Genomic DNA, 27,601 nt, shown 5'->3' on the forward strand with positions numbered 1-27,601 from the left:
ATGGCAAAGATCATCGGCGCTAAGAAATCCTTGTGGGAAGAAGTGTGTGAAGGTAAGGCGAACATCTTAAATTAGCGTGGTAAATAAAACGGCTTTGTGAATTTGTGATAACACCATGCTTCTATATTAGTGGAGTCAGTAACGCCGAAAAATAAGCTGTTAACTTCAAGTCATGATGCAAAGGTCCCCTTTGGTATGGAAGTACCTTAGGGCCATAGGAAAGAATTTATCCAAAGAGACAAGTTAGATCACCCTTCATTTTCTTTTTATAGCCTTTTTAAAAATGGCCACTGACAATAAACCACTATTACACCAGACCCCATATCTTTGCTTCTGTTAGAGCTATGATAATAATATTGGTGTCAACGTGTACATTTTTGGGGTCTAGGAATTCAATTAAATAGGTTTCAAAGCAAAAAACCCAATACTTCGCTAATTAACATGACAGCGGGGGGTAAAATATGCAAATTTCATGAAAAATAACACGTAATGGGGTAACTTACCCCCCCACCCCTCCCCCTAAACTTTGATTCACCTTTCCTTTGGTGTGGATGTACCTTAGGGCCATAGGAAAGAATTTATCCAAAGAGACAAGTTAGATCACCCTTCATTTTCTTTTTATGGCCATTTTAAAAATGGCCGCCAATAATAATCCCCAATATACCAGACCCCATATCTTTGCTTCTGTTAGAGCTATAATAATAATATTGGTGTCAAAGTGTACATTTTTGGGGTCTAGGAATTCAATTAAATAGGTTTCAAAGCAAAAAACCCAATACTTCACTAATTAACATGACAGCGGGGGGTAAAATATGCACATTTCATGAAAAATAACACGTTTTAAACAGGGTAACTTACCCCCCCGTCCCTCCCCCTAAACTTTGATTCACCTTTCCTTTGGTGTGGAAGTACCTTAGGGACATAGGAAATACTTAATCCAAAGAGACAAGTTAGATCCCCCTTCATTTTCTTTTTATGGCCATTTTAAAAATGGCCACCAACAATAAACCACTATTACACCAGACCCCATCTTTGCTTCTGTTAGAGCTATAATAATGATATTGGAGTCAAAGTGTACATGTTTGGGGTCTAGGAATTCAACTAAACAGGTTTCAATGCAAAAAACAAAAACAATACTTCACTAATTGACATGACAGCGGGGGATAAAATATGCACATTTCATGAAAAATAATACGTTTTAACAGGGTAACATACCCCCCACCCCTCCCCCTAAACTTTGGTTTACTTTTCCTTTGGTATGGAAGTACCTTAGGGCCATAGGAAAAAACTAATCCAAAGAGACAAGTTGGATCACCCTTCCTTTTTTTATATAGCCATTTTTAAAATGGCCGCCACAATTCAAAACAATACAGCAGAACCAATATATTTCCTTCTGTTAAAGCTATAATAATCATATTAGTGTCAAAGTGTAAATGTTTGGGGTCTAGTAATCCAAGGTTTCAATGAAAAAAAAAAAAAATGTTTCAACAGGAGTAAAATATTAAAAGAAGAATACGTTTTAACAGGGTAACGTTACATTTTTTCCAGCTTTGGCAATGAAGTAGGCTACCTTAGGATAATAGGAAAGAAATTATCCAAAGAGACAAATTAGATCACCCTTCATTACTGAAATATACACGTTTAAAAAAATGGCAGCCATCATTTACACTTACAGCAATACATCACATCCTATATCTTTGCTTCTGATAGAGATATCATTTCTGAGGAAAAGGAATCCAATTAAATTGGTTTCAAGACAACAACAAAAAACAATAGTTTTCTCATTACCCTCAAAATGGAGGTGAAATAATTAATCACATTTCATTAACAGTTAACAAATCATTTACTGACTTGGACACATCATCAGTGTTGTTTCCTGGAGTCACTGGGTGTTTTGGGTCCTGCAAGAGTCAGCCTCCTCAGGCGACCCGAAGCTGATCAGACCTCGTTATGTATCCAAGTGGTATGCTTCTGTCCCCACTGCTCTCCCCTCTTAACTCATTCCCTGCCAGGCCCGATAGTCCCGAGATTATTCCAATGTCTTTCCCCGCCAGGCCCGATAGTCCCGAGAATTAAAAAAAAAAAAAAACAATTTTTTTTTTTTTCAAAAAAAGTTTTTGACCCCAAAAAAATGGAGTAGGCATGATAGCAATCGCGAAATTGCATGTTTAACCCCCATAGCAACCCCATCTTTCAAGCATGGCAGCCATTTTGGCAGCCATCTTTGTTAAACATAGTGGCTGTTATCTCATGAATGCCTGAATGGATTTCCATTCGGATTTTTTTGTTTGAAAGCTGTGAGCAATGTGGACACACGTGGTGCATTATCTAGGCATGGGTGTGCATGATCCGTGCACACCCAATTACATGGAAGTCTATGGAGACGAATGGCAGGTGGGAGTACGGAGGTATGTTAAAATGGCGGTCAATGTGTTAATCTGGAGGCTTTTTCTGCTGCATCCACATTGTTGCCTAAGGCTCTTCTTTGTTGGGAACTGTTATTATGCACAGTGGCGTAGCTGTGCTTAGGGAGTGACTGGCAAATTCCAGACTGCCAGATTATGTCAGGTCTCAATCTGGACAGGGAGATGTGTGGTGGAATTTTCAGCTGCCTCTCCAGGTCAACTGTCATCACTCAGTCTCGGGCTGTGGAGAGCAAACCAGCAGAGCAGTTCTTTGGTGTTTTCTCTGGCCTTTTCCCTTCCTTGACACAATGAATGGCCTTAGCTGTGGCTTGGGAGTATTGGATGCTCTTGCTGATTGCTTAAAATGGTAAATGGTAAATGGTGCATTTATATAGCGCTTTTATCCAAGGCGCTTTACATAGATCGTGCATTACATTCACCCATTCACGCACACATTCATACACCGTGGCGGAGGAAACCATGCAAGGCACCAACCTGCTCACCGGGAGCAATTAGGGGTTCAGTGTCTTGCTCAAGGACTCCTCGACATTAACTCAGGGGGAGCCCGGATTCGAACTGGGAACCCTTCGGGAACCCTTCGTGCTCTAATATCGGTTTCTCTACCCCTGAGCAATGCCGCTCCTTAAGCGATGGATTTCAGGACCTGGTGGTGCCTCAATAGAAATAACCTGGCCCTCAGGCCTCACCCAACACCTTGGAGCAGCTGCTCAGGATATGTTCAGGTATGTACCTGTGTGCTCATTATGTGTACTGCAGATATTCATGTGCCCGTGCCGAAACAGAGCGTGAGTTTATTGGCCCGATTTTGCTTAGGCTGCGTGGCAATCCCAGCCATCTTCATTCAGCCATCAGATCATAGATGAGTAGAGGCCAGAGGATTTTTGGGTGCATTTCATGCTGGTAGACACAGGCCTTGAATCTTCCAGGGAGCCCCCTCCAGGTCAGCACTGGTTGCCTTGATGGAATCTCTGTCATTCAGAGTGCGGTTGAAGACATTTCCAAACTCATCACCGGCTTCTCAATGACTGATGGGATCTGGTGTTCTCCCAGACTGAAGCGAATTTGTCTGACATTCCCCTTCTTTTGGATATTTTTTTCCCTTACCAGGTATATTCCAGCACATGCCATTGCTCAGTCTTGGACCATCCAAGGCAATGGCACTGCCAGCATTCCATGCTTTAATGGGAAGCAACACAGCATTTGGCAAGGGCAAGAAGACAGTCTGTGTGGCAGTCCTTGCCTGAACTCACCTTACCTCTTCAGCTGCTCTCTGGCCCTAGCCCAACCACTGAGATGATCTCCACCCACACACCCATTCTCTAGAAATGTCTCCAGAAGCTGTATGGTGTTTCCGGGGACGACATCAGGATTGTGTCCTAATGCTCGACTCTCCCTCTTCCTTCAAAAAGGAAGATAATTTGATCACATGCCACCAAGCAGTGATGCACTCCATTGGAAGTGCAAGACAGACTGTATTATTGTAGCTCTAACAGAAGCAAAGATATGGGTTCTGGTGTAATAGTGGTTTATTGTCGGCGGCCATTTTTAAAATGGCTATGAATAGAAAATGAAGGGTGATCTAACTTGTCTCTTTGGATTAGTTTTTTTTCCTATGGCCCTAAGGTACTTCCATACCAAAGGAAAAGTAAATCAAAGTTTAGGGGGAGGGGTGGGGGGTAAGTTACCCAGTTAAAACGTATTATTATTCATGAATTATGCATATTTTACCCCCCGCTGTCATGTTAATTAATGAAGTATTGTTTTTTTTTGCATTGAAACCTGTTTAGTTGAATTCATAGACCCCAAAAATGTACACTTTGACACCAATATTCTTATTATAGCTCTAACAGAAGCAAAGATGGGGTCTGGTGTAATAGTGGTTTATTGTCGGCAGCCATTTTTAAAATGGCTATAGATAGAAATGAAGGGTGATCTAACTTGTCTCTTTGGATAACTTGTTTCCTATGGCCCTAAGGTACTTCCATACCAAAGAAAAGGTGAATCAAAGTTTAGGGGGAGGGGTGGGGGGGTAAGTTACCCTGTTAAAACGTGTTATTTTTCATGAGATTTGCATATTTTACCCCCCGCTGTCATGTTATTTAGTGATGTATTGGGTTTGTTGCTTTGAAACCTGTTTAGTTGAATTCCTCGACCCCAAAAATGTACACTTTGACACCAATATTATTATTATAGCTCTAACAGAAGCAAAGTTGGGGTCTGGTGTAATAGTGGTTTATTGTTGGCGGCCATTTTTTAAATGGCTATAGATAGAAAATGAAGGGTGATCTAAATTGTCTCTTTGGATGAATTGTTTCCTATGGCCCTCAGGTACTTCCATACCAAAGGGGACCTTTGCATCATGACTTGAAGTAAAAAGTGCGTTACTGACTCCACTATATCATCACTTTTGAAGAATATGAAGCTGAACAGCCAAGTCACCCAGACGCCTCATGGACAGACTGTGGCTCTGTGAGCAGTCAGGTTTCACAGTACAGTGCCAGCAAACACACCCCCGTCTTCTATGGACTGACTACAGCTAAGGTCGGTAGGCCTATATATCATTCATTATCCACAACTGCCGTGTCCACATATAGGCTTATTAATACATTCTGAATTTCTGACTACAGAACTTTGAATTGAGTAGGCCTACAAATGACCCCAATGGAAACAAGCCAACAAGCATAGGGCTTTTTTTTTCCCTTTCTTTTTGAGCGGTGGTCACACCGTCTCCATAGCGTGGCCGTGTGTGTGTGTGTGTGTGTGTGTGTGTGTGTGTGTGTGTGTGTGTGTGTGTGTGTGTGTGTGTGTGTGTGTGTGTGTGTGTGTGTGTGTGTGTGTGTGTGTGTCTGTCTGTCTGTCTGTCTGTCTGTCTGTCTGTCTGTCTGTCTGTCTGTCTGTCTGTCTGTCTGTCTGTCTGTCTGTCTGTCTGTCTGTCTGTCTGTCTGTCTGTCTGTCTGTCTGTCTGTCTGTCTGTCTGTCTGTCTGTCTGTCTGTCTGTCTGTCTGTCTGTCTGTCTGTCTGTCGCCTCTGGTGTGTGTCTGTCTGTATGTAGCCTGCCTGTGGTGTACCTTTTATGACCACACATGTTAAGGGAGGGGCGCTGTTTTCAGGCCAGGCACACACACACACACACACACACACACACACACACGGGGGGGGGGGGGGGGGATGGGTAAACCACCGCTCAGTTCACACGGGTGTGATTTTTCCTTCTTTTTGCAAACTGATGAAATATTCAATTAAAAAAAATCATGTTTCCTCAGTGTTAATTTAACTCTGATCAGTCATATCGTCCATTTGGTTACATTTCTCAGAGTTACAACTAGATCAATTGTGTATGTCAGTGGTTTTCAACCCAGTGATCCTTGAGGGGGTTCCAGGTGGTCCCCAGCTAAATGATGGAAAGTTGGTAACCAGGTTTAATTTTACGCTCTCAAGAGTTAATTTATCGTTAAACATCTTCATTACCTAATCTTAATAAGTCTACACAAATTAGAGAATGTAGATGTATTTCTTTATTTGTATCAACTTTTGCCTGTTCTCTCTCTTATATGGCACCTCATCAATACAGCATGGAATTGTGGACACCATCTTATCCAACGATAAATTCTAGGTTTTGAATTTATTGTTGGATCTGAGAGGCTAAAATCTCATCAAATGGTGTTCCGTGGCTCAAATGCCAAATAAATAATGGACCTTGATATGGGAAAAAGGTTGAAAACCACTGACTGATGACTGATGACTGATGGTCATCATGGGTCTCAACAGGTTTTTGTGGACGATGACCCCTGGAAGAGCTTCGACCCGCTGCTCAGCCACCCTGCTCTGGCTGGCTACTCCATCTTGGAAAAACGCCCACCTACAGCGAGTCACAGTCGCCCACCTGTGGCAGCAGTAGACATTATGACCCCACCACAACTCCATGAGCGTAAGTTTAAATCAGGGTTTCCCCAAAGTGGTGACGCGATGCCAGTCCAGGGGTGCCTCAGAATACTTTGATAATATTTGGAATTTATTCATCAATATCGCTTCAGTAAGTTTAATCACCCTCTATGCTTAGTAAAACAGACTTGATTTGCACTGTACTTGATGAGTTCTTTTTCCATCTACCCCAACTCTCTTCACCAAGAATAGCCGATCTACTAGCTCACAACGCGTCACAATGCGGCGCGTTGTGAGCTTGTACATGAGCAAACGCGTGTGTGTGTGTGTGTGTGTGTGTGTGTGTGTGTGTGTGTGTGTGTGTGTGTGTGTGTGTGTGTGTGTGTGTGTGTGTGTGTGTGTGTGTGTGTGTGTGTGTGTGTGTGTGTGTGTGTGTGTGTGTGTGTTAGGTCCGATCACCAGGTATTTGGAGGAGAGTGTGTTTCCAGTGTTGCTGCCTGCGTTGGAAGCCATGTTGAAAGAGGCTGAGCAACAGCAGTGTTTCCAGGTCAGCAGCACTGTTGCCTGACTGTGAACATACACTATGACCTATGACAGGGTCTTCAACGTTTTCAGGCCAAGGACCCCTTAGCTGAGAGAGAGATGAAGCAGGGACCCCACAACCTTTTCATAGATTCCATATACCGTATTGGCCCGAATATAGGACAACTCTGATTATAAAACGACCACTAGGCCAGCTCAGTGGCCTAGTGGTCTAGACTGGGAGATCGGGGTCATACCAAAGACTCTAAAAGAAATGGGGACCCAGTGCCTCCTGCTTGGCACTCAGCATCAAGGGTTGGATTGGGGATAAGCCCCTGCGACATACTAGTGTCATGTCCAGGGGGTGTACTTGTACATCAAGCTGCCTCACGCTACAGAAACAGGAGATAGGCTCCTGCCCTATGAGCCTCAAGGCTCGGCCGAGTCATATGGGCCTCATGGCTCGGCAAGGCTTACTTACTTTTACTCTTACCTATTTTTCAAATATCATTTTGTGAAAAAGAATTGTTGAAGACAAAATAAATATATAGAATACATATATAGAAAAAACGTTTTTATCAATTCACTCTTTGTTAGCCTTCTGGTTTGTCCCTGACTGACCAACCAGAAGGCTCTATCTACCTTGTCCCACCCTGGTTCCGCCTTTTTTATGTTGAATTTGCTGAAACATAATTTTTGGAGAAATAAAATCATTTAAAAACATTCTGAGTCACTATACTGCCACTGAGAAGCTCCATTTTACTGAAACCAAGTTTGAAATGAGAATTGAACACACAGAATAACAATACGAAGCAACCGAATTACAATGGTAGTGGATGGAGTGTCCCACCGAATGTCCCACCGAGACATAGCAACCAATGGGTGTGAAGAGGTGCGGGACAACGGGTGGGACTTGACAAAGGATGAATTGTTTCTGCCCGACAGCGAGGATATAACACCAGTATAATGATACAAACTGTAAGTGTGTCTGGTCTGTGATGATAAACCATGTCTGATCCATTATGAGAGACTACGTTTACATTATCTGAGACCTACTGTACACACTTGAAACCTTTGTGATTGATGGATTTATAATGAACACCTTTAACACAATGGGTGCCTAAGACGTCCACAGGAGTCTTGGGGTTAGAGTTAACCCATTTAGGCCTAGAATTATTGAATGCTTTAACTATTTAAAAATAGCAGATATAGTATATTCAATGCATTTACCGTAATAGTGGCGCGGATGTGTAATGACAATGGAAAATGTCTAGTCCTCGATTATAATAGGACCCCATATTTTGAGGATGTGTTTTATAGAATAAAATTTCGTCCTACATTCAGGCCATTATTGCGACCGTAGGTCGCATTTACTACCAAAACCTCCACAGGCTGTCCGTGAGTGAGTCAGTCAGTCAGTCCGTCAGTCACACGTCACACGTCACACTCTTGCCCTGCTCATATCTCCGCAACCGTTGCCCGATCCATGCCAAATTTTGCACACACACTCCTTACCTGCCAAACTACAACCTCCAAGGACCCCCGGAGCTCCAGGGACCCCCAGGTCCCTGGGGGACCCCCAGATGTAAAAAATGACCAAATGTGCTAAACTGACCAAATGACCACCCCAACGGGGCAATTTTTGCCCTAAAATCACGCAAATCGGTACACAGTATGTCTACACTCATCCCATCAACATGAATCTCTCCCATATAGCGCCACCTCCAGGCCGATTTTTAAAAACACATTTTTGGACACTGCTCCTACAGATTTTGCCCTAAAATCACGAAAATCACTACACAGTATGTCTACACTCATGTCATCAACATGGATCAGGAAGATTTTGGCAAAACAAATTTTTGCCCTATTTGTGGAGATAAGTGACCTACGGTCGCTTATCTCCCGATTAGGGAGTCTTACTGGTGGTAGTTTCATTGTTTGACAGCACAATCATCAGTGTATTTTGGATTCATGTCAATTTGTGTTTTCAGATATTTAAGCACTTCTTGAACCGTCAATACTTAATAAACTTGACCTTTCACTCCATACTTATGTCTGCTCTTTATCCCCTCTACACCAAACATCTTTGCCGAAAATAGCCGATCTACAAGCTCACAGGCTATCTGCTATTTTTGGCCAAAGTTCTCCGAATATGGACACTAGGTTTCGAATGGTTAATATAAAAAAGTAGATTTTTTTTACCCCACAAAAATTGGGAGGACCCCCTGTAGTAACTCTGTGGACCCCCTGTTGAAGACCCTTGACATACACTGTGACCTATTCAACAATCTGACCCACTGTTCTGCTGCAGAAGAAAACACCATCTTATTGTTTTGTATTCTATTTTATCAAAATGTCTACTAATTGTAATCCTTGTTGGACATTTATCTGTTTGTTGTCTTGTCAATTAATTACTTTTTCTATGAAGAAAATAATTATATAATAGTTTGTACAATGCCTTACCATAACACTGCCATTGGATTAAAAATAAAATAAAAGTCTATTGAATAGTTTCATATTGCAGTGCTTTGATGATGACTCTCCTTCTGTTTTCAGAGGAGAAGAACAGCGTTCAACCCGTGTGATTTCCTTACCGAGTGGTTGTACAAGTAAGTCCTGCACTCACCTCATCTAAAGCTCAATCACCGACCTTCTTCTTTTGAAACATCTGCTTATTGCAGGAAAACATTGGTGACTCATTCTGGTGTTATCTAGAGTTATTGTTCCAATCCACAAATGAAACAGTGTGATTACCAGTTCTTCTCATGTTTAAAAACATTTTACCACCCAATATTAGAATCGATATCTGATCCAAAAACCTCTATTGTTGTGTTGTCTTTATTCGTCCCATAGCCACAGTGCCCGCAGGGAAGGGCAGAGCCCTGTGAAACTCCACGACATCCCTTTTGTCAAGCAATGGCTCAGTGTACAGTAAGTGACAATAATAATGTACAGTAAAGACTATAACATTGTTTCCCAAACAGTGGGTCGTGGCCCATGTGTGGGTCACGAAACCAATTTCTATGGGTCACGAATTCTAAGAAATTCCATAAATAAAAAATAATTTGTGAAAATAGCCAATCTACAAGCCTGTACACACACACACACGTGTGCGGCGCGCGCATGCACAAATACACACGTTATCGTGCTCTTGTGCAGTACCCCCAAGTACTGCACAAGAGCAAAATGTACGCCACATGAATATGGTATGTGCCACTGGCTCGTTCCCTAAACTGCAGCTGTATTTTCCTGTCCTTGTGAAGTAACGGTGACCTAGCTTATCATCCTTCTCCCCTTGTCTCTCCACAGTCCCAGGCCTCCCATCCCTCTATCTCTGTTACTGACAGAGGATGAGGCTGCTCTCCTCATCCAGGCTTTCTGGAGGGGATGCAAGGTAGGTAGGAACCAGCCTATCATGGGGGGGAGAAAAAAAAAAGAGAGGTAGACTCTGAAGACATGAGACAGTTGACCACTTTCAACCTGGGTTCATATTTTGGGAACATTAAACAAAAGTGTTTTTAAAAGAAAGTATCTCTCAGATGAGCTATTTTAATTATTTGATAAAACAAAAAAATGTATAAAACATTAACAACCTGTTTCAGTTGACATGCAGTATCATTTGCATAGTGAAGCATAATCTGAAGATCACCTGCTACAATTGTAGCAGGGGATCTTCAGATGACGGACCTGCTACGTTAATGTCGTAGCTCCAACTGTCCTAAGTCTACACATCCAATATGGAACATTGCATTATGTCATGTGGGGCTGACAGTTCAGTGACTGACTTTATGCAAATCCAGTGTTGGCCAACAGTGACGTCTCTGTAACGAGCTCACTGCATAATCCCTGTTGGGTTGGAAAAGCTTCCCCCCCCTGCTTGGCATGTATTTTAATTTGATGCTTTTTTTATGTCATCAGTAATGCTGAGCTTAATTCCTTCCTGAGTGGGAGTTATGGAATGAAGTGCTCCGTACTGTGATATCAGTATGTTTACTGTACAGTACACACCAACAGAGGCTCTTGCAGGCACACTTGCAGGCACCAAACTTGTTCAGTTCCCTGTTTGTATAGTGTAGGTAAGGGAATAGTCTTTTTGGTTTTGTTTATCACAGCACAAATGTTTGTTGTTTTCTATCATCTCTTATCCACCCTCTGGGAAAATACAGATCATACAAAGCCTCCTGCTGTGTAAGCTACTTGGCGCAAAATGCCTGCTCGGGTGACATGAAGAATGATGTTCCTTTCAAGTGAGCAGAAAGATAAACTAGTGTAGTACATACAGTACAGTATGTATGTGTGCTTGCTATTCTTCCAACAGGGGGCAACATTTTGTCTTTAAAGGAGAATAGCGTATGGGGCAAAACGGTCCCCACTTCTACCACCAGAGAGCAGCGTTGAGCCGGCTGCCTGGCTTCCCCACTTGTGTTTACTCTGAGGTTCACAACATGACAACTGATGGCATTGCAACCTCCTCACAACACCATGGATTTTGGAGGGGAGGGGGGGGTGATTGGGAGGCTGCGGTTTCATAAACCTCAGAGTATGTTTGTACTATTTTAGGATGGAGGGGTGGATAGAAGCATAGATGAATGGCAGGGAAGCGGAAATGCACTGAGTGGATGAGGGCTGATGCTGTAGAGAGGGGGGCTTGGATTAGGATGTGAGAGGAGAAACACCGCCTTAAAGTGGAAGATCGCCCATTTTCAATATTGAACTATGTCATTAATATACCTTAGAGGAGTTGTGTGGAAATAGGAAAAAAAAGTCGTCCCCCCCCCCCCTTCTGTGTTGCCTAGAACTGGAGGATTGATTTTGGGGTTTTGTATTGTAAAGTATAACTTGATGACATCACACCGTTGTACTTTACAATACAAACCCCAAAATCAATCCTCCAGTTCTAGGCAACACAGAAGGGGGGGAACTTTTTTTCTATTTCCACACAACTCCTCTAAGTTATATTAATGACATAGTAATTCAATATGAAAATGGGTGGTCTTCCCCTTTAACTAACCGTGTTTGAATGCCTTGTAGAGGTGACTCTAGACTAGAGCGAGAGAGACATCGTGGAGGTTATGGGTTTGTCTGGGGGTCAGACAGGAACACAGTCAGAGACCAGGGTTGAGGATCAGTGAGGCAGGGTACAGCCTGCATCAGTGACCCGTCATAACGGGGTAGAGGATATTTTGGATTAGGGACTGAGTCGTTGGACTGTGCTGGCTGTAAACAAACCGTAACATAACACTAACAGCCAAGGACAACAGACCCAGCAAGACACAACTCTGAACCGAGGAAGTGTGTGGGAGGAATGAGGAGACACATGCGCGCACACACACACACACACACACACACACACACACACACACACACACACACACACACACACACACTGCTCCCCTTTATCTCTCTCTGGTATGTAAGAGTAAATTTGTGTGGCTGTTTGTGACTCAACAACAGCTTGTGGTTTGTGGGTTTACATTAACAATGTTTTCCTCTGTTACCACTCTCTCACCTCCTACTGTCCATCCATCCATCCATCACACGCTCGCTCCCCATGTTCTCTTCTGTTTCCCTTTTCCTTTTACTTCTTCCTCCCTCCATCTCTCTCTGTTATGTAACCTGCCTGACGCAGCGCAGACTGCAGAGTGTGTGTGTGTGTGTGTGTGTGTGTGTGTGCGTGTGCGTGTGCGTGTGTGTGTGTGTGCGCGTGCGCGTGTGTGTGCGCGCGTGTGTTTGTTAGCATGAGAGAGAGAAAGAGAGAGAGAGAGTATAAGATAGATCTGGACCAAGAGGGATCAGAGGGAGGGAGGGTATTTTTTGTAGCAAGGGGATGTTTTTCTCCATCCCTTATTCAACTCTTGTCAATGCAATGTGTTGTGGGCTAAAGACGAGCCAAAATGGAAACACAGGCTGGACCCGAGTCCACATCGCCGACCCAGACAACGCTATTGTCTACTGCCTCAGTCTGGTAGCACTCGAAAGAGCCACTAGCTCCAAACATATTATATAATCTTCTTTATACTCTGTGCCTTATCCTAGTTATAATCCACTCATCCATGCCTGCTACTGTATGGCGCACGCGCACACACGCACGCACGCACGCACACACACGCTCACGCACACACATCACTGATCTCTGCGACCTTTCAGACCATTCTAGTCCAGTTGGGCTGAGGTATGGAGGCGTTGTAGCAGTGTAATAAATAGGGCATCCAATTAAAATATCGATGGGAGTTTTAGACTTGCTGCTGGGAAGAGAGTGGCATTAATCCTGGTGTGCTTATTTTGGACATGACATTATAGGTTTCTAAAGAAAATATCTAATTGTTTTCCATTTTATTTTCTGCAAATGTTGCTCCCAGATTGGGGATGCTAGGATTGAAATGGTTAGTGTATTGTTATGCATATCTAGCAAGCTTGCAGTAGGAGATCTTAAGACCAGTCCACACCAATGCAACAAGTCGCAACTCCTTGCAACAGAACCGTTGCATGCAACTACTTACAAGTACTTGCAACCATTATCCCCAATGGCAGTTTGCAAGGAGTTGTATTGGTGTGACATTGCCTTAAAACATTTTTGTTGTAAGGAGTTGCATTGGTGCGGTCTGGCCTTTAGGGGGCTCGTAAAGGAACAAACAATTTACAGTTTTTCATTTTGGAAGACAACAGGGAGTCTATGATGTATGCTGGCCCTAACACGTTGAGAGCTTTATAAACCAGTAGAATTACTTTAAACATCAACTCTGGAAGACAAAAGGAGCTGGTGATTGTAGGCTAGCTGAGAAATAGACATGTAAAAAATGCTTTACAGTAGTGCTACTTGAGATGAAAGCTTGAATTTGTGTTTCAGTGTAGGAGTGGTTCTTTGGCAACATTTCTGAGATGAAACAATGCTATTTTGGTCACTTTGTATCGGATTTAAAACTCAAATATGAGTTTAAAATAACAGCTAGGCTTCCATGTTTCAGTTGACACACAGCATCATATTATTTGAGAACTGAAGCATAATCTGACTCAACTCTCTTTTGACCCGACTCCCTTTTGATCAAGGGATTCGGGTTGCCATGCATTTGTTTTTGCTTTTTAGCCCTTTTTTCCGCTTTGGGGCCAACTAATAACATTTATGTCTTCCTCATTTAATTTTAGAAATGTATTACTCGTCCATTTATTGTAATTACATCACTGAGTGGAAGCATTTTGTGAGAACAGCTAATGCTCAAGGCAGCTCCATTGTGCAACACAAAAAGTTATGTCATGATATTTGCCTGACACATATTCTTCCCATAATTTATATGGAACCACTATCTGTCTGTCTGTGTCCCTTTCATGGAGATCTCTGCCCTTCGGGCAGCCAATCGTCTAGTCGGGTACCGGCATACTCGGGAACGATGTAAATAGGGAATGAATGCCCCACCCTTTAGTAACGCAAACCCGATTTATCTGTTTGCCTGTGTCCATTTATGCCCATATATGGATATATATTTCTGTCTGCGTCCATTTTATGCCCATATATGGATATCTCTGTATCTGTCTGTCTTCATCTTGAGCAATAATACGCAGCCTGCTTGCTTTTCCACCCGTGGGGAATGATGCCCCTCCGGTTGTTATGAAGTGATGTCACAATGAGTCAGCGCTTGCGCCGGTTTCCTCCGAATCAGCCTGATGTCAACAATCAGCTCCGCATACGGTGATTCCGAACGTTTCGCGCCGGTTTGGGAAAACCACGCGCCGTGTCGGGTCGAGGCCGGGCACGGCACTCCGCGCCGCTGCGGGGAACGCGCGTGCCGAATCTGAAGCAGGTGGGACAAACAGTTCTCGAGATACGCGGATTACATCTACGCACGCACGCTCACAGAGATTTGTCGCATTTATAGTAAGATGACACTGTTTGAAATACTATTGAAGACCATCTTAACGAGTGAAGTAAAGTAACAGGATCAAGACAGCAAGTGGAAAATTTGCTCTTACTACAACTCTGCAAAGTTTGAGATGCATGGTGAATTTTCTCAAATTCTGTTTCCTGTGTAGAGTTATATACTATTGAGAGTTTGGGTCATAATCTATGAATAGAAATACCCACCTTGTGAAGCACTTGGTATTTTATTGGTGAAGCATTTATAAAGATTGCAATTGCCATAACATTTTGTCCAAAGGAGAAATAGACTAGACTAGTGAACATGCCCACAACATGCATGCATTCCCTGTAGTTTGGCTTAACCAAGGAACACCACATTGTGATTTGTGTGGCTTGGTTCACAAACGGCACACATCGGTAACGATCGATAGCTAAACACTCAACAGTGGAAACTAGCGAGCTCACGCTGTTATTAGACTTATCTTTGTTTTTCAGGGTGTTGTCTCGCAAGTCCAACATGTCTGAGGAGGGATACTGGTGTAGCCTAGGCTTAGTCTTTGTAGAAAAGTGGGGCATTGTGTTGAGCGTATTCTCCAGCCTTGACACAAGCCAGAGAATCACAACCACACACATGCGCACGTGCGCCCGCAAGCACACACGAACAGAGAGAGAGAGAGAGCAGGGGAACTGGGTCTGTGATTCCAGCTGAATAGTCTTGGGAATGCACTAGTTGGTCCCCTTTGTACTGTAGTAGGCCATGGGTGATCTAAGATGATTTGACCACTGTAAAGTCAGTGATGGACCATGTGCAGTGACACTGATGTTGATGTAGCACAGACTCTCTGGACATACAGTGGCCCTGGGCGTTACTTAGCCCCAATGTCCCCTATCCATACCACCATTCCCGGATTTGATATACTGCAGAGAAGGACAGAGGCCCTCCACATACAATATATCCATGTAATATCTATTTCTACAGTATAAGGTCAACAATGTGCACCCATTCTCCTGAGAAAACCCACCCTAAAGCAGAATTGATTTGTGCTATTCCACTGTTGTTGTACTGTTAAGTCACACACAACACAACATGATGGCCCTAAGCCGGAAATCGCAGCATCATGACTTGTTTGAGATATTCTATTAAAATCTTCCATTCTTTTAACCACATTACATCAACGATAGCATATCTGGGCATGTCAAAATAGCCCAAAATATAACCGGAGGTAGGGAGCGCTCCGCTGTGTTTACTTGGACCGCGCAGAGGTGCCGAAAGTCGGGACGTAACTCGGACGGAGTTGAGTCGCTGAGTCGGCGCTGAGTGGACACGGCGACTCTCTTGCTTTAGCTCACTTGGCTCACGTGGCTCACGTCCGCTTGATAGCACAATGTCTATTCCATTTTAGGGTGGAATTTCCCTTTAAAAAGCACTTTCTAGTTAGGAAGATGAAGGTACACTGAACCTTACTAATGTGAATGAATATGGTTGAGGCGATTGTGTAGTGTTTATGTGAGGCACATTGTGTGCGTGCGTGTGTGTGAGTGAGTGAGTGCGGGTGCTTGTACATGCGTGTGCTGTGTTCTGCCCTGGTTTGATTAAAGATGCATGAAGGGATTAAGGAGGATGGGGTCCTTCATTTGGAGTGTTTTTGGATGCTGATGTGTATGTGCATGTGTGTCCAATAATGTGAGTGTGTGTGCGTGTGTGCGTGTATGCGTGCGTGCCCCTGAGTGTCGGAACACTGTCTTGCTCATTAATGTAATGATGCTTGAATTGATGCTTGATTATTTTGACATTATCGCAATTATTTTGTCATAATCGTCATAATCGTGAATGTTGAAAAATGTCAGAAATAGTGGAAATAGCAGATCTACAAGCTCACAACGCGTCGCATCGCGACGCGTTGTGAGCTTGTAGATCGGCTATTTCCACTATCAAAGTTATTTTTTAAGTAGTAAGTTGTCAAATATGTCAGTAATTTCTTTGTATATTTAGGTTATGTGTCATATCTGCCATGTACAACTTCAAAGCCTAAAAGCCAAACAGAAATGTAATTATCAACGACAAAAACACAATTAAATCGTTAATCGCCAATTATTTGAGTGACAATTAATCGTCATGTAAAATGTCATATCGTGACAGCCCTACCCCCGCTATAACTACCTGAGCTGATAGACATAGACAGGCTTCAAAATGCTGCGTGCAAACACGCTCATGTTTTTGTTATTTTTTTCTCCTTTGTCACCCCTTTTATGGAGGTGGGGGGGGCATGGTAGTGACATCATCGTTGATGGTTGGTTTGATCCCTTTCCAAAATGTAAACGCAGTAAACAATATCAGATATCATTGATGGCGACAAAAATGCAAACAGGGACATAAAGACGTTTCTGCCTGGCTGACACAGACAAAATGCACATGCAGAAGGAAAGATGCACAAGGGGGGAATAAAACACACATACACACACACACACACACACACACACACACACACACACACACACACATACCCGAAGGCAGCATTCAAGAGAATTGCCTCATCTCTCTCCAGAACTTGAAGGCATCATCTCTACGCCACATCTCCAGTATTCACTTGATTATGCTTATTTAGCACTGAAAATAGCCGACCTCCAGATTTTCAACAAAAGGCCCTTTTAGAAATGTCAGCCCCTGCCTCTCCAACATTCTCTGCACGTCCCTGACACACAGTCACACACAAAACAGTGGCTATTGCCCACATTGATGCTCAACCTTCATTTCCATCTCTATTGTATCTCCCGTCTGCAGAAAGGCTGTTGCCGTGTTCTGACACCCGCTGAATGAACTATTGTGTCCCTCCTCCACTCACTATACTCTTTAATATCCTGAGTGTTCATTCAACTCTGAGGGGGTTCAAACGGACCCGTGAGGGTCCATTTTGATTCCGTTTTTGAACCCCCTCAGAATTAAATCAACATCCAGGACTTTTATTGTGTACCGCGGCCCCCTTTCAACAGGCTGCACGTTATATAACAGCCCCACTTTTAGGCACAACAACACTAAACGCTAGCGACAGTAAAGGCTAGCGCTGCTACCACAGAAGGAGGGACTGGAGGATGAAAAAGTTGGAGGAGAGAAGGAGGGGGGGTTGAGAGGTGGAGAAGAATGGAGAGCTGCAGAGGGAAGGAGGTGGGCGGTGGGTGCTAGGAAAGGAAAGGAAAGGAAGGAGATGGCACACCTTCAGAAGGAGTGAGGGAGGATGATTTGAGATGAGAGGACAGAGAGAGAGAGAGAGTATATAGTTGTTAGGGATGTATTCTATTCAATTCATTCACACCCACTAGCCAACAGTCACCCAAACCTTACACATACACAGAGCTTGGTCTCTTTCTCTTCAATTGATAAAATCAATCAATGTTTTTGTGCGTATGTGGAGTGCGAGTGTGTGTGTGCGTGCATCCGTGTGTGTGTGCGTGCATGCACGTGTGTCTTGCTGGGTCTGTTGTCCTGGACTGTTACTGTCACGGTTTGTTTACAGCCAGCACAGTAACACAGTCCAACGACTCAGTCCCTCCCTAATCCAAAATATCCTCTATACCCCGTTATGACGGGTCACTGATGCAGGCTGTATGTACCCTGCCCAGGGGCGTCAATTGGGTATGGCAGGGGTATGCAGCTGCCATACCCTGGGCAAAGGGGGGGGGGAAGTAAAATAAGTTACTTTAAAATATAAATCCATGAATGTCTCATTGTCTATCTGTGCTGGTTATGTTGTTGTTAAATTACATTAAAATAACTACAAATGCAAAATTTAACATAGAATAGTAGCATATATTCCCAGGTTCCGTAGGTCAGCTGCACAGGTGCAATGCATTATTGTTAATTGTGGCACGTTTACTATATTATGCCTTCGCGCGCGTGCAAGACACCAGTCATGTTGCCATACCTTACCTTTTTCTGAACTGACGCCGCTGACCCTGCCTCACCAATCCTCAACCCTGGTCTCTGACTGTGTTCCTGACCCCCAGACAAACCTATAACCTCCCCGGTGTCTCTCTCGCTCTAGTCCAGGGTCACCTCTACTGGACATTCTAACACAGAGTTATAGAAGTAGTTCACCCTCCATTCAATAATATTATTTTGTATTTGTCGCATTCCTAAGACAAAAATGTTGATTATAGTAAATGTACTCCCATTGATTCCAGATGGGGACCCAAATGCATATGCATGGCACTGGGTGGGGAAACCGTCAGGGTACATTTACTATAATCAATGTTTTTGTTGTAGGAATGCGACAAATACAATATTATTGAACTCAAGTCTCCATGGCTTGAGTAATCAATAGAAAACGAGTAATGTTGGGGGTGAACTACTCCTTTAAGCCTGTATTGTCTGTAATTGTTTTAACCAATTTATGGCTGGCACACACACGCACACACACACACACACACACACACACACACACACACACACACACACACACACACACACACACACACACACACATACATAGGGGCAGGGCAGTCGAAGGAAAAGAGAGCAGGGCTTTCTTCCAAGAAAAACCCCAACAACAACAACAAAAACAACCCAGTGACTGGACAGATAGAAAGGATTCAGAGCGAGTTTATTATCAACATTCATCTGCCAGGAAATTTGACCCATTTATGTACTATCCTGCCAACTGAGCCATATAAAATACAAGAGCATGTGAAAGTGGCCACACACACTTTTACACACATGCGCGCACATACACACACACACACACACACACACACACACACACACACACACACACACACACACACACACACACACACACACACACACAGGGACGTGCTGGCCTTTGGGAAAAGTGGGACAACTCCCGAACGGCCGGTTCATTCCCGGCCGGTCCAGGCCGGCCATTAGGAAAAAATTAAACTGTTTGCACAAAAGTACAAATTAAACTGTTTGCACAAAAGTAGCAGATCTTCAAGCACACAACGCCTCGCGGTGCGAGGCGTTGTGTGCTTGTAGATCGGCTGTTTTCACTATTTTAAATCATTTTTAAAATGATAAATACAAAACAAGCGGTTTTGGACATACAAGGTTTCCACTCGACAACGACGAAATAAAACTCATGTACAGTAATTGGCCCACTGGCTTGTCACTTGTCATGATCTGAAATGGCAAATATTTGAGTAGCAGCAGCGCTATCTCGCTATCTCTCTCTATAGCGCGTAATGAAAGCCTCTACTCTTTTTCCCGGGCTGAATCAGGGGCCCAGCATGTCCCTGCACACACACACACACACACACACACACACACACACACACACACACACACACACACACACACACACACACACACTCACATGCGTGATTAAGCAATCTCCAGCCAGGTGTGATATGTAGGTTTGTGCCCCATCTGTTCTACTTAACAATAAACTCACGCACAGCACACAGTTAAAGTCCTCAGTGTTGATTTGTCCATTTGTGACCCTAAATTCTAAAAGTGTAGGAATATGGAACCTTAATGTACACTCTCAGAGTTAAATGAACACCGAGGATTTAATTGACGCTGCATGCTCTCTGTGCAGCAGTGGCATGGGGACCACGGCCAATCAGGTCGACATGCACGCACGGCAATTTAAAGACAATTCCGTTGGCTATTGATTGACCTGCTACACGATTACAGTATATTGATGAAGTTTGTTTATTGGCATTTACTGTATGCATGTGCTGCTCGGGCACGTGTGACAGTGCTGTGTGTGTGTGTGTGTGTGTGTATGTGTGTGTGTGTGTGTGTGTGTGTGTGTGTGTGTGTGTGTGTGTGTGTGTGTGTGTGTGTGTGTGCGTGCGTGCGTGGGGGGGGGGGGTTGATTAGATCAGTGGGTCACTGATGCAGGCTGTTCTCAACCTTTTCAGGCTTTCACCCCCAAATTAATCATATTTGAATTGGGGACCCCCACACACACACACACACACACACACACACACCCTGACAATCACTAAGAGTTGAGGAATTACATTTTGTATAACATGGTTCTATTGTGAAAATAGCAGATCTACATGCTCACAAGCATGTAGATCGGTTATTTTCACAATTTAAAAGTCCTTAAATTGTCACTTTAGGAATGTCACTCTATACACTTAAACTTTATGTTGGTTTGTTTACTGTTGAGAGAGATAACAATGTTTCACATTAAGCTAATCATCTGGGGACCCCCCAAACGACCCACAGGTTGAGAACCACTGGATTAGATCATAGTCACTTTTACAGCCAAATTAAAAGTACTTCCAACAAGACTTAAATCTTTTCCTCATTGTCTGCACCATAGTCATAATTCAGTCACTGAAACACATAATATCCTGGTTCCTGAATGGCTGCTATGTGTATAAGGTGATGTACATCGCTAGGCATGATAGCATTGTTAATTTGTTAGTTCAGATGTTACAGCTGTTAGAGCTGCGGCATAGCTCAGGGGTAGAGAAACCGTCATTAGAGCAGGAAGGGTCCCCGAAGGGTTCCCAGTTCGAACCAGTGCTCCCCCTGAGTTAATGTTGAAGAGTCCTTGAGCAAGACTCTGAACTCCTAGATGCTCCCGGTGAGCAGGTTGGTGCCTTATGGTTTCCTCCTCCATCGGTATATGAATGTATGGGTGAATGTAATGCACAATCTATGTAAAGCGCCTTGGATAAAAGCACTATATAAATGCACCATCTACCATTTTGTTGATGTAGACAAGTGTCCATTTTAGAAGTTCGACCACAGTCTGGATGAGGCATTCATCCTTACCACCGTCCTAAAGTACCAACTTCTCAAGGATGCTATGATGTAACTTGGTCAAATGAAATGTAAATTGCTGGAGCCTATATTTGGAGGCCTCAGTAATGTCCATAAACTAGTTGCCACAGGGCAGGTACTGTACGCCCAAGCCAAGAGTTAAAGCATTATTGGCAAACTTCTGCTCAGTGTCCGCTGCCTCCCTTATCTGTGAACTGAAAATGAAAACCTATTGTTGTGTTACAGTACTTGTGTACATCTGCCGTTGTGAGTGTGCGCGTTCGTGCATGTGTGTCATGCAGGTCAGAGGTCGTCCAGATGTGCAAGAGTTGCGTCAGTGGCAGAGAGAGCTGAGAGAGGAGAACCGTGACATTAGCAAGAAGGTCCAGGAGTTCTGGGCTCAGCAAGAGAGCAGAGGTACACACACACACACACACACACACACACACACACACACACACACACACACACACACACACACACACACATGCTGTGGCCTATCAGTGAATGCAGGCCTCAGGGTTGCTACCATAATACCATTGATCTGGAACCTCCTCCTGTGGTTCACAACAGCTCCTGATAACGGCAACACACAGACACACACACACACACACACACACACACACACACACACACACACACACACACACACACACACACACACACACACACGTATATACTCACATGAAACATGCATTCAACCACACTTTCGTCTTAATACACATGCCTGTGTGCAAAGAGCACACTCACGCACGCACGGGCACACACACACACACACCCACACACACCATGCAGCTGCAGCATCAGTGTATTCATTCAGGGCTTTGAAGTGAAGGGCTCTAGATGAGGAGAGAGAGAGAGAGAGAGAGAGAGAGAGAGAGAGAGAGAGAGAGAGAGAGAGAGAGAGAGAGAGAGAGAGAGAGAGAGATGGCAAGTGAAGAACAGAAAGGAGATGTCTTCAGGGCTCAGGGTCTCTTAGCACGCGTGTGTGTGTGTGTGTGTGTGTGTGTGTGTGTGTGTGTGTGTGTGTGAGAGAGAGAGAGATTGGGGCAGTGGGCACATCTCAAGAAAAAAACATGAAGGCCAGAGAATACAGATAAAAAGAGAGAGAGATACAAAATGGTGGCAGGCCTGCGTGTGTGTGTGTGTGTGTGTGTGTGTGTGTGTGTGTGTGTGTGTGTGCGTGTGTGTGTGCGTACATGCGTGTGTGTGCGTGCATGTGTGTGCGTGATGCATTCCACACTACAAAGTCAGTGACAGTGGAACGGTAGCAGGGCAGTGAAACATTCTTACAATGGGATGAGCCAGCTAACTGCTGCCATACTGACACATCCACAGTGGTGGAAAAAGTACTCAAATGTTTTTCTTAAGTGAAAGTATCAATACTGCACTGTAGATGTGCTCCGTTACAAGTCAACGTCCAGAATTCAAAATGTACTTGAGTAAAAGTATGAAAGTATTGGCATCAAAATGCAATCAAAAATGTACTTAAAGTACCAAAAGTAAAAGTACAAAATGATTGAAAATAGCAGATCTACAAGCTCACAGCGCGTCGCGATGTGACGCGTTGTGAGCTTGTTTTCAACGCTATTTTCAAATAGCCAAGGTATAGAATAGGGCTAAAGTGCATTAATGTATGTTTTGTAATATAATCATTTATATCTGCAAAGTAACTAGTAGCTAAAGTTTTCAAATAATTGTAGTGGAGTAAAAGTAAAATATTTGGATCCGAGATGTAGTGGAGTAGAAGTGAAAGTACTGAAAACTGGAAATACTCAAGTAAAGTACAAATACCTCAAAACTGTACTTAAAGGGGTACTGTCACCTAAAGGGGTTGAGGGGCAGATTACACTGTGACATGAGCTTCTCTGAAAACGGTCTGAAACAGTCTGATGCTCATGTCACAGTGTACTCTGCCCCTCGCCTCCCAACAACAGCTGACCAGTACAGTAAGTAGTCATACAGTCAGGCTATACAGACAATTCATTTTATTGGCTTATAATTGCGCATCCCCACAATGACATCATAAAATATTAACTTGTTTTTTAAGATGATTCTTAAAGTGACAGTAACCCTTTAGGTGACAGGCCCCCTTTAAGTACAGACAGTACTTAAGTAAATGTACTTAGTTACTTTACACCACTGCACATCCATAGTGTTCGTTTCAATCTAGTGTACAAACGGAACCAAACGCTCTATTTCCTTTCATTTGTACACCGTCAGAGTTACAAATGGGTGAATTAACCGAGATCCATTTGACACTGTCAGGTTTAAATGAAACAGTCTGGATCTACAGCAGGTTACCGCGAGCCAGAGAGAGAAAGGAGAGGGATGGGACGAGAAAGGCAGAGTGAGTGAGTGTGTGTGTGTGTGAGAGAGAGAGAGAGAGAGAGAGAGAGAGAGAGAGAGAGAGAGAGAGAGAGAGAGAGAGAGAGAGAGAGAGAGAGACCTTGCTGGGACATTGATGCTGAAGTTGCAGTTTGTTTGCTGGTTTCGCCTGTTGTTTTGGGTGTAATGAAGCGGGCACAGCCCCGCGCCACAGAGGGCGGGAGACATATGACTCATAGAGAGAGAGAGAGACAGAGAAACAAAATGAGAGAGAGAGACAGACAGACAGACAGACAGAGAGAGAGATACAGACGGAGAGAGACAGGAGAGAGGGGGGGGGGGGATTACTGAAAGAAATTTAGAGGCATGAAATAGTTATACACTGTAGCGTTGATTCAAGTTTGAAAGTGTACAAATAGACCCTTTCTGCTCTATATTTGCTGTTAAAGTCTAATGAACACCCAGGATTTTACTGTGTACTGTATCCAAGTGCCTTAACCGGATCCCCCTAACAGCTGCACTGAGCTCATTTGACCAGGGGAAAAGGGACTGGGGGGGGGGGGCACCATACGATACCCGGCCCACCATGGCATATTTCACAGTCTGAAACGGAATCAGTGAGCGAAGAGAAAAACAATAATGTAGGAGGAAGCAAACCAAGCGCCTCCCAGAGACAGGGGTGTCGCACCAAATTCTGGGCCCTGGGTACAAGGATTAGACTGGGAACGCATTATTACGCACTATTTTGTGCTTTAACTATTGAAAAATAGCAGATATACAAGCTCACAGCGCTGCGAGCTTGTAGATCTTCTATTTTTGAAAAATCTTGAAAAGTCTTTGAATATTTCAAATCCTTCTAAGGTTTTTTGAAAAACCTGTTTCTATGTCAGTGGTGCTCAAACTTTTTCATGTAAAGGACCCCCAAAATGATATGTATTTGGCCACAGACCCACCATCTTAAAATATTTAGTTTAGTTCCAGGTAAAATCCTGGGTTTCCGAGGCTAAGTTCCAGGGACCCTCCAGAGGCAAAATTTGAGTTACAAATGTTTGCTTAAAAAATACATATATCCAAAGATTTGCACACATTTTCAAGACTTTTTGAGCTTGTAGATCTGCTATTTTTCAATAGCTAAAGTATAAGATAATTCCAGGACCCTCCACCTTGGGCTCTAGTAACTCAGTCCCACTTTTTCCCCCCTTGTGACGCCCCTGCCCAGAGACAGAGGCAGCGATATCTCCAGGTCAAACGTTCAGGGCTCCATATTGGACAGGTGCAGCTTTCAGCACCTCATGAATCACCGTCCGGTCTGTCCTTGACTCTATGTCAGCGTTTAACGTCAGTCCCTCAGCCTCGTGAGCGCACGGGACAAGGAGCATGGTTTGCCAAACATCCTCCATCATTACCTTGTGCAAAAGCATCTAAACGAGTTCCACTGGAAACCATTTGCAATCTTGTCGGACGGTGACACTGTCCTGCCATGGAGTAATTGCCCACATTAACCTTGGTGTCTATATTTTGGGCATGTCATTACAGGCTAAAGATAGACTAGGCCTGTGGGATTTGTAATTGAAAAAAATAGCCAAGCTTGTAGATCGGCTATTTTTGCCACACAACACCACCATACATCAAAGTATAAATCAGGCTTAAATGCTCAACTGATCAAATATACTGCGGCAGCCGGTTCACTTTGGCCGTGATGTCAAAGGCCATTGTTTCTTTCGGGGGAGCTGACAATAGGTCAGCACAATAGCCTTGCAGCTGCCACAGCGAAGCACGTGACACATGACTGAGTGAAACACGGTTTGTTGACATCATGTTCGGGATGTTGCTGTTGTTGTTTAGTTTTTTGTTTTTTTGTCTCCAGTGAGCTCGGCCGCCACAGATCTCCCGGAGACCCCTGAGCCCACCAACTCGGGCGTGTCCATCCAGGTTGTGTCGCCGAGCCCGCAGAGCACGGTGGTGCATACCCCGAACGCCCGCATGACCCCGGAGACCGTTGAGTCACTGACCCCCAGCATGGAGCGACTGACCTCCGCACCGTCGCCTACCAACTCCCTGACCGTGCCTGAGCACGGAGGCCTGTCCCCGGCCGCAATGTCGCCGTCTCTGCTTGGCGCTCACGACCTCTGCTAAGGCCGTTCAGTGAAGCCATTATGGCTGTGTCTTACAAGTTTAAAGGCTGTTAAGCTGCATTAAGGGGGAAGTCAATTCTAATCTAACTGATCAGTCAAACAAGCCATTTAGAATGCCTGATGCCCGATTGGATTGGGTCGAGCATTTGTAGTCTTGACGTTCATGTCCAATTAGTTGATTGCTTTCATTTCATTTCATGTCATTGATGGATCACGTTGCAGGATTGTGAAGTCTCAGCAAATAAGAACACACCATATGGTTCTGATACTACTCTATCTCGCTCAGACCGGAGTGCACATAGTACTTGAACAAACAGGATATTTCCTCTCAGTATGTCTACTCGACAGCTCACAAGCGGAACAATCCACAATACTTCCTTGATTTGTCATTTCCTTTTTCCATACTCACACAGATAAGACCTCAGCACTTCATGAGGCAGATTATAGCCTTTCCATTCAAAACAGGAATTTCGGCCAGGGACCAGATGACTGTGAATGTAATGAGTGGCCTGTTCTATCCTGCTAATCAGGAAACAGAGCAAGACCTGGAAAGAAAATGGACATTTTAAAACTGCTTTGCAGGCTTGGAAATTACCCTACAAGTCAAAAGGTTGGACACAGCTTCTCACACACATTGAATGAAAGCTGTGTCCAAACATTTGACTGGTAGGGTATGTGATACACTAACGTTTGTGGAAAGACTTGAATTTGCTTCCTTTTCAGGCAATTGCTGGCTCTCTTCCAACGGTTAATTACTCAGTTACACATCGCCACACTGTACAGGTCCTAAAGGTTGGACAGATCTAGAAGGCTTGCCCGTGCCATACAAAGTATACTGTACATCAAGGGTCTTCAACAGGGGGCCCGGGACCCCTAGGGAGTCCTCAGAGTTACTACAGGGGGGCCTCCAAATCTTTGTGTGATAGAAACCCTTTTTTATATTAACCACTTGAACCCTAGTGTCCATATTCTGAGAACTTTAGACAAAAATAGCCGTTCTACAAGCTCACAACGCCTCGCAGTTGTGAGCTTGTAGATCTGCTATTTTTTGGCAAAGAGGTTTGGTGTAGAGGGGAAAAAGAGCAGACTAAGTACAGAGTGAAAGGTCAGGTTTATTAAGTATTGACGGTTCAAGTGGTTAAATATCTGAAAACACACATTGACATTAATCCAAAATACACCGATGATCGTGCTGTCAAACAATGAAACTATATGGAATCTATGAACAGGTTGTGGGGGTCCCTGCTTCATCTCTCTCTCAACTAAAGGGTCTCTTTGGCCTGAAAACGTTGAAGATCCCTGCTGTACATCATATCATTCTAGAGACTATTGCTGCAGGTCAAGCAGCAAATATACCATTTGATTTGCGACACACGCAGGAATGCTGAATAAAAGAAACCGCTGATGATGACCACTGGACTCTGCAGTTTTTTTCCCCTCACTTAATGTTAACTTTAACCCATTTAGGCCTAGAATTATTGAATGCTTTAGCTATTGAAAAATAGCAGATATACAAGCTCACAGCGTGGCAGCGAGTGCCGCACTGCGAGCTTGTAGATCTGCTATTTTTGAAAAAGTCGTGAAAATGTGTGAAAAATCTTTTGAGTATATGTATTTTTAAAGCGAACGTTTGTAACTCAAATTTTGCTTCTAGGGGTGGTCCCTGGAAATAGATATTTTGAGATGGGGGTCCGTGGCCAAATAAATATCAGTTTGG

At 43.8% G+C, this 27,601-nt stretch overlaps 1 protein-coding gene across 1 annotated transcript; it reads left to right on the forward strand.

Moving 5' to 3' along the window:
• On the forward strand, positions 1-25,885 carry iqck (IQ motif containing K; the record flags this gene model as incomplete). The annotated part of the gene is made up of 9 exons (XM_080723148.1): positions 1-52; positions 4,840-4,967; positions 6,195-6,354; positions 6,758-6,855; positions 9,387-9,439; positions 9,684-9,761; positions 10,140-10,224; positions 21,724-21,838; positions 25,617-25,885. 9 exons carry the CDS (start codon positions 1-3, stop codon positions 25,883-25,885), a joined length of 1,038 nt encoding a protein of 345 aa, XP_080579274.1.
• Positions 25,886-27,601: the final 1,716 nt, after the last annotated feature.

This window comes from Nannobrachium achirus (assembly GCF_963921795.1).
Source record: "Nannobrachium achirus genome assembly, chromosome: 4".
NCBI classification, from domain to species: domain Eukaryota; kingdom Metazoa; phylum Chordata; class Actinopteri; order Myctophiformes; family Myctophidae; genus Nannobrachium; species Nannobrachium achirus.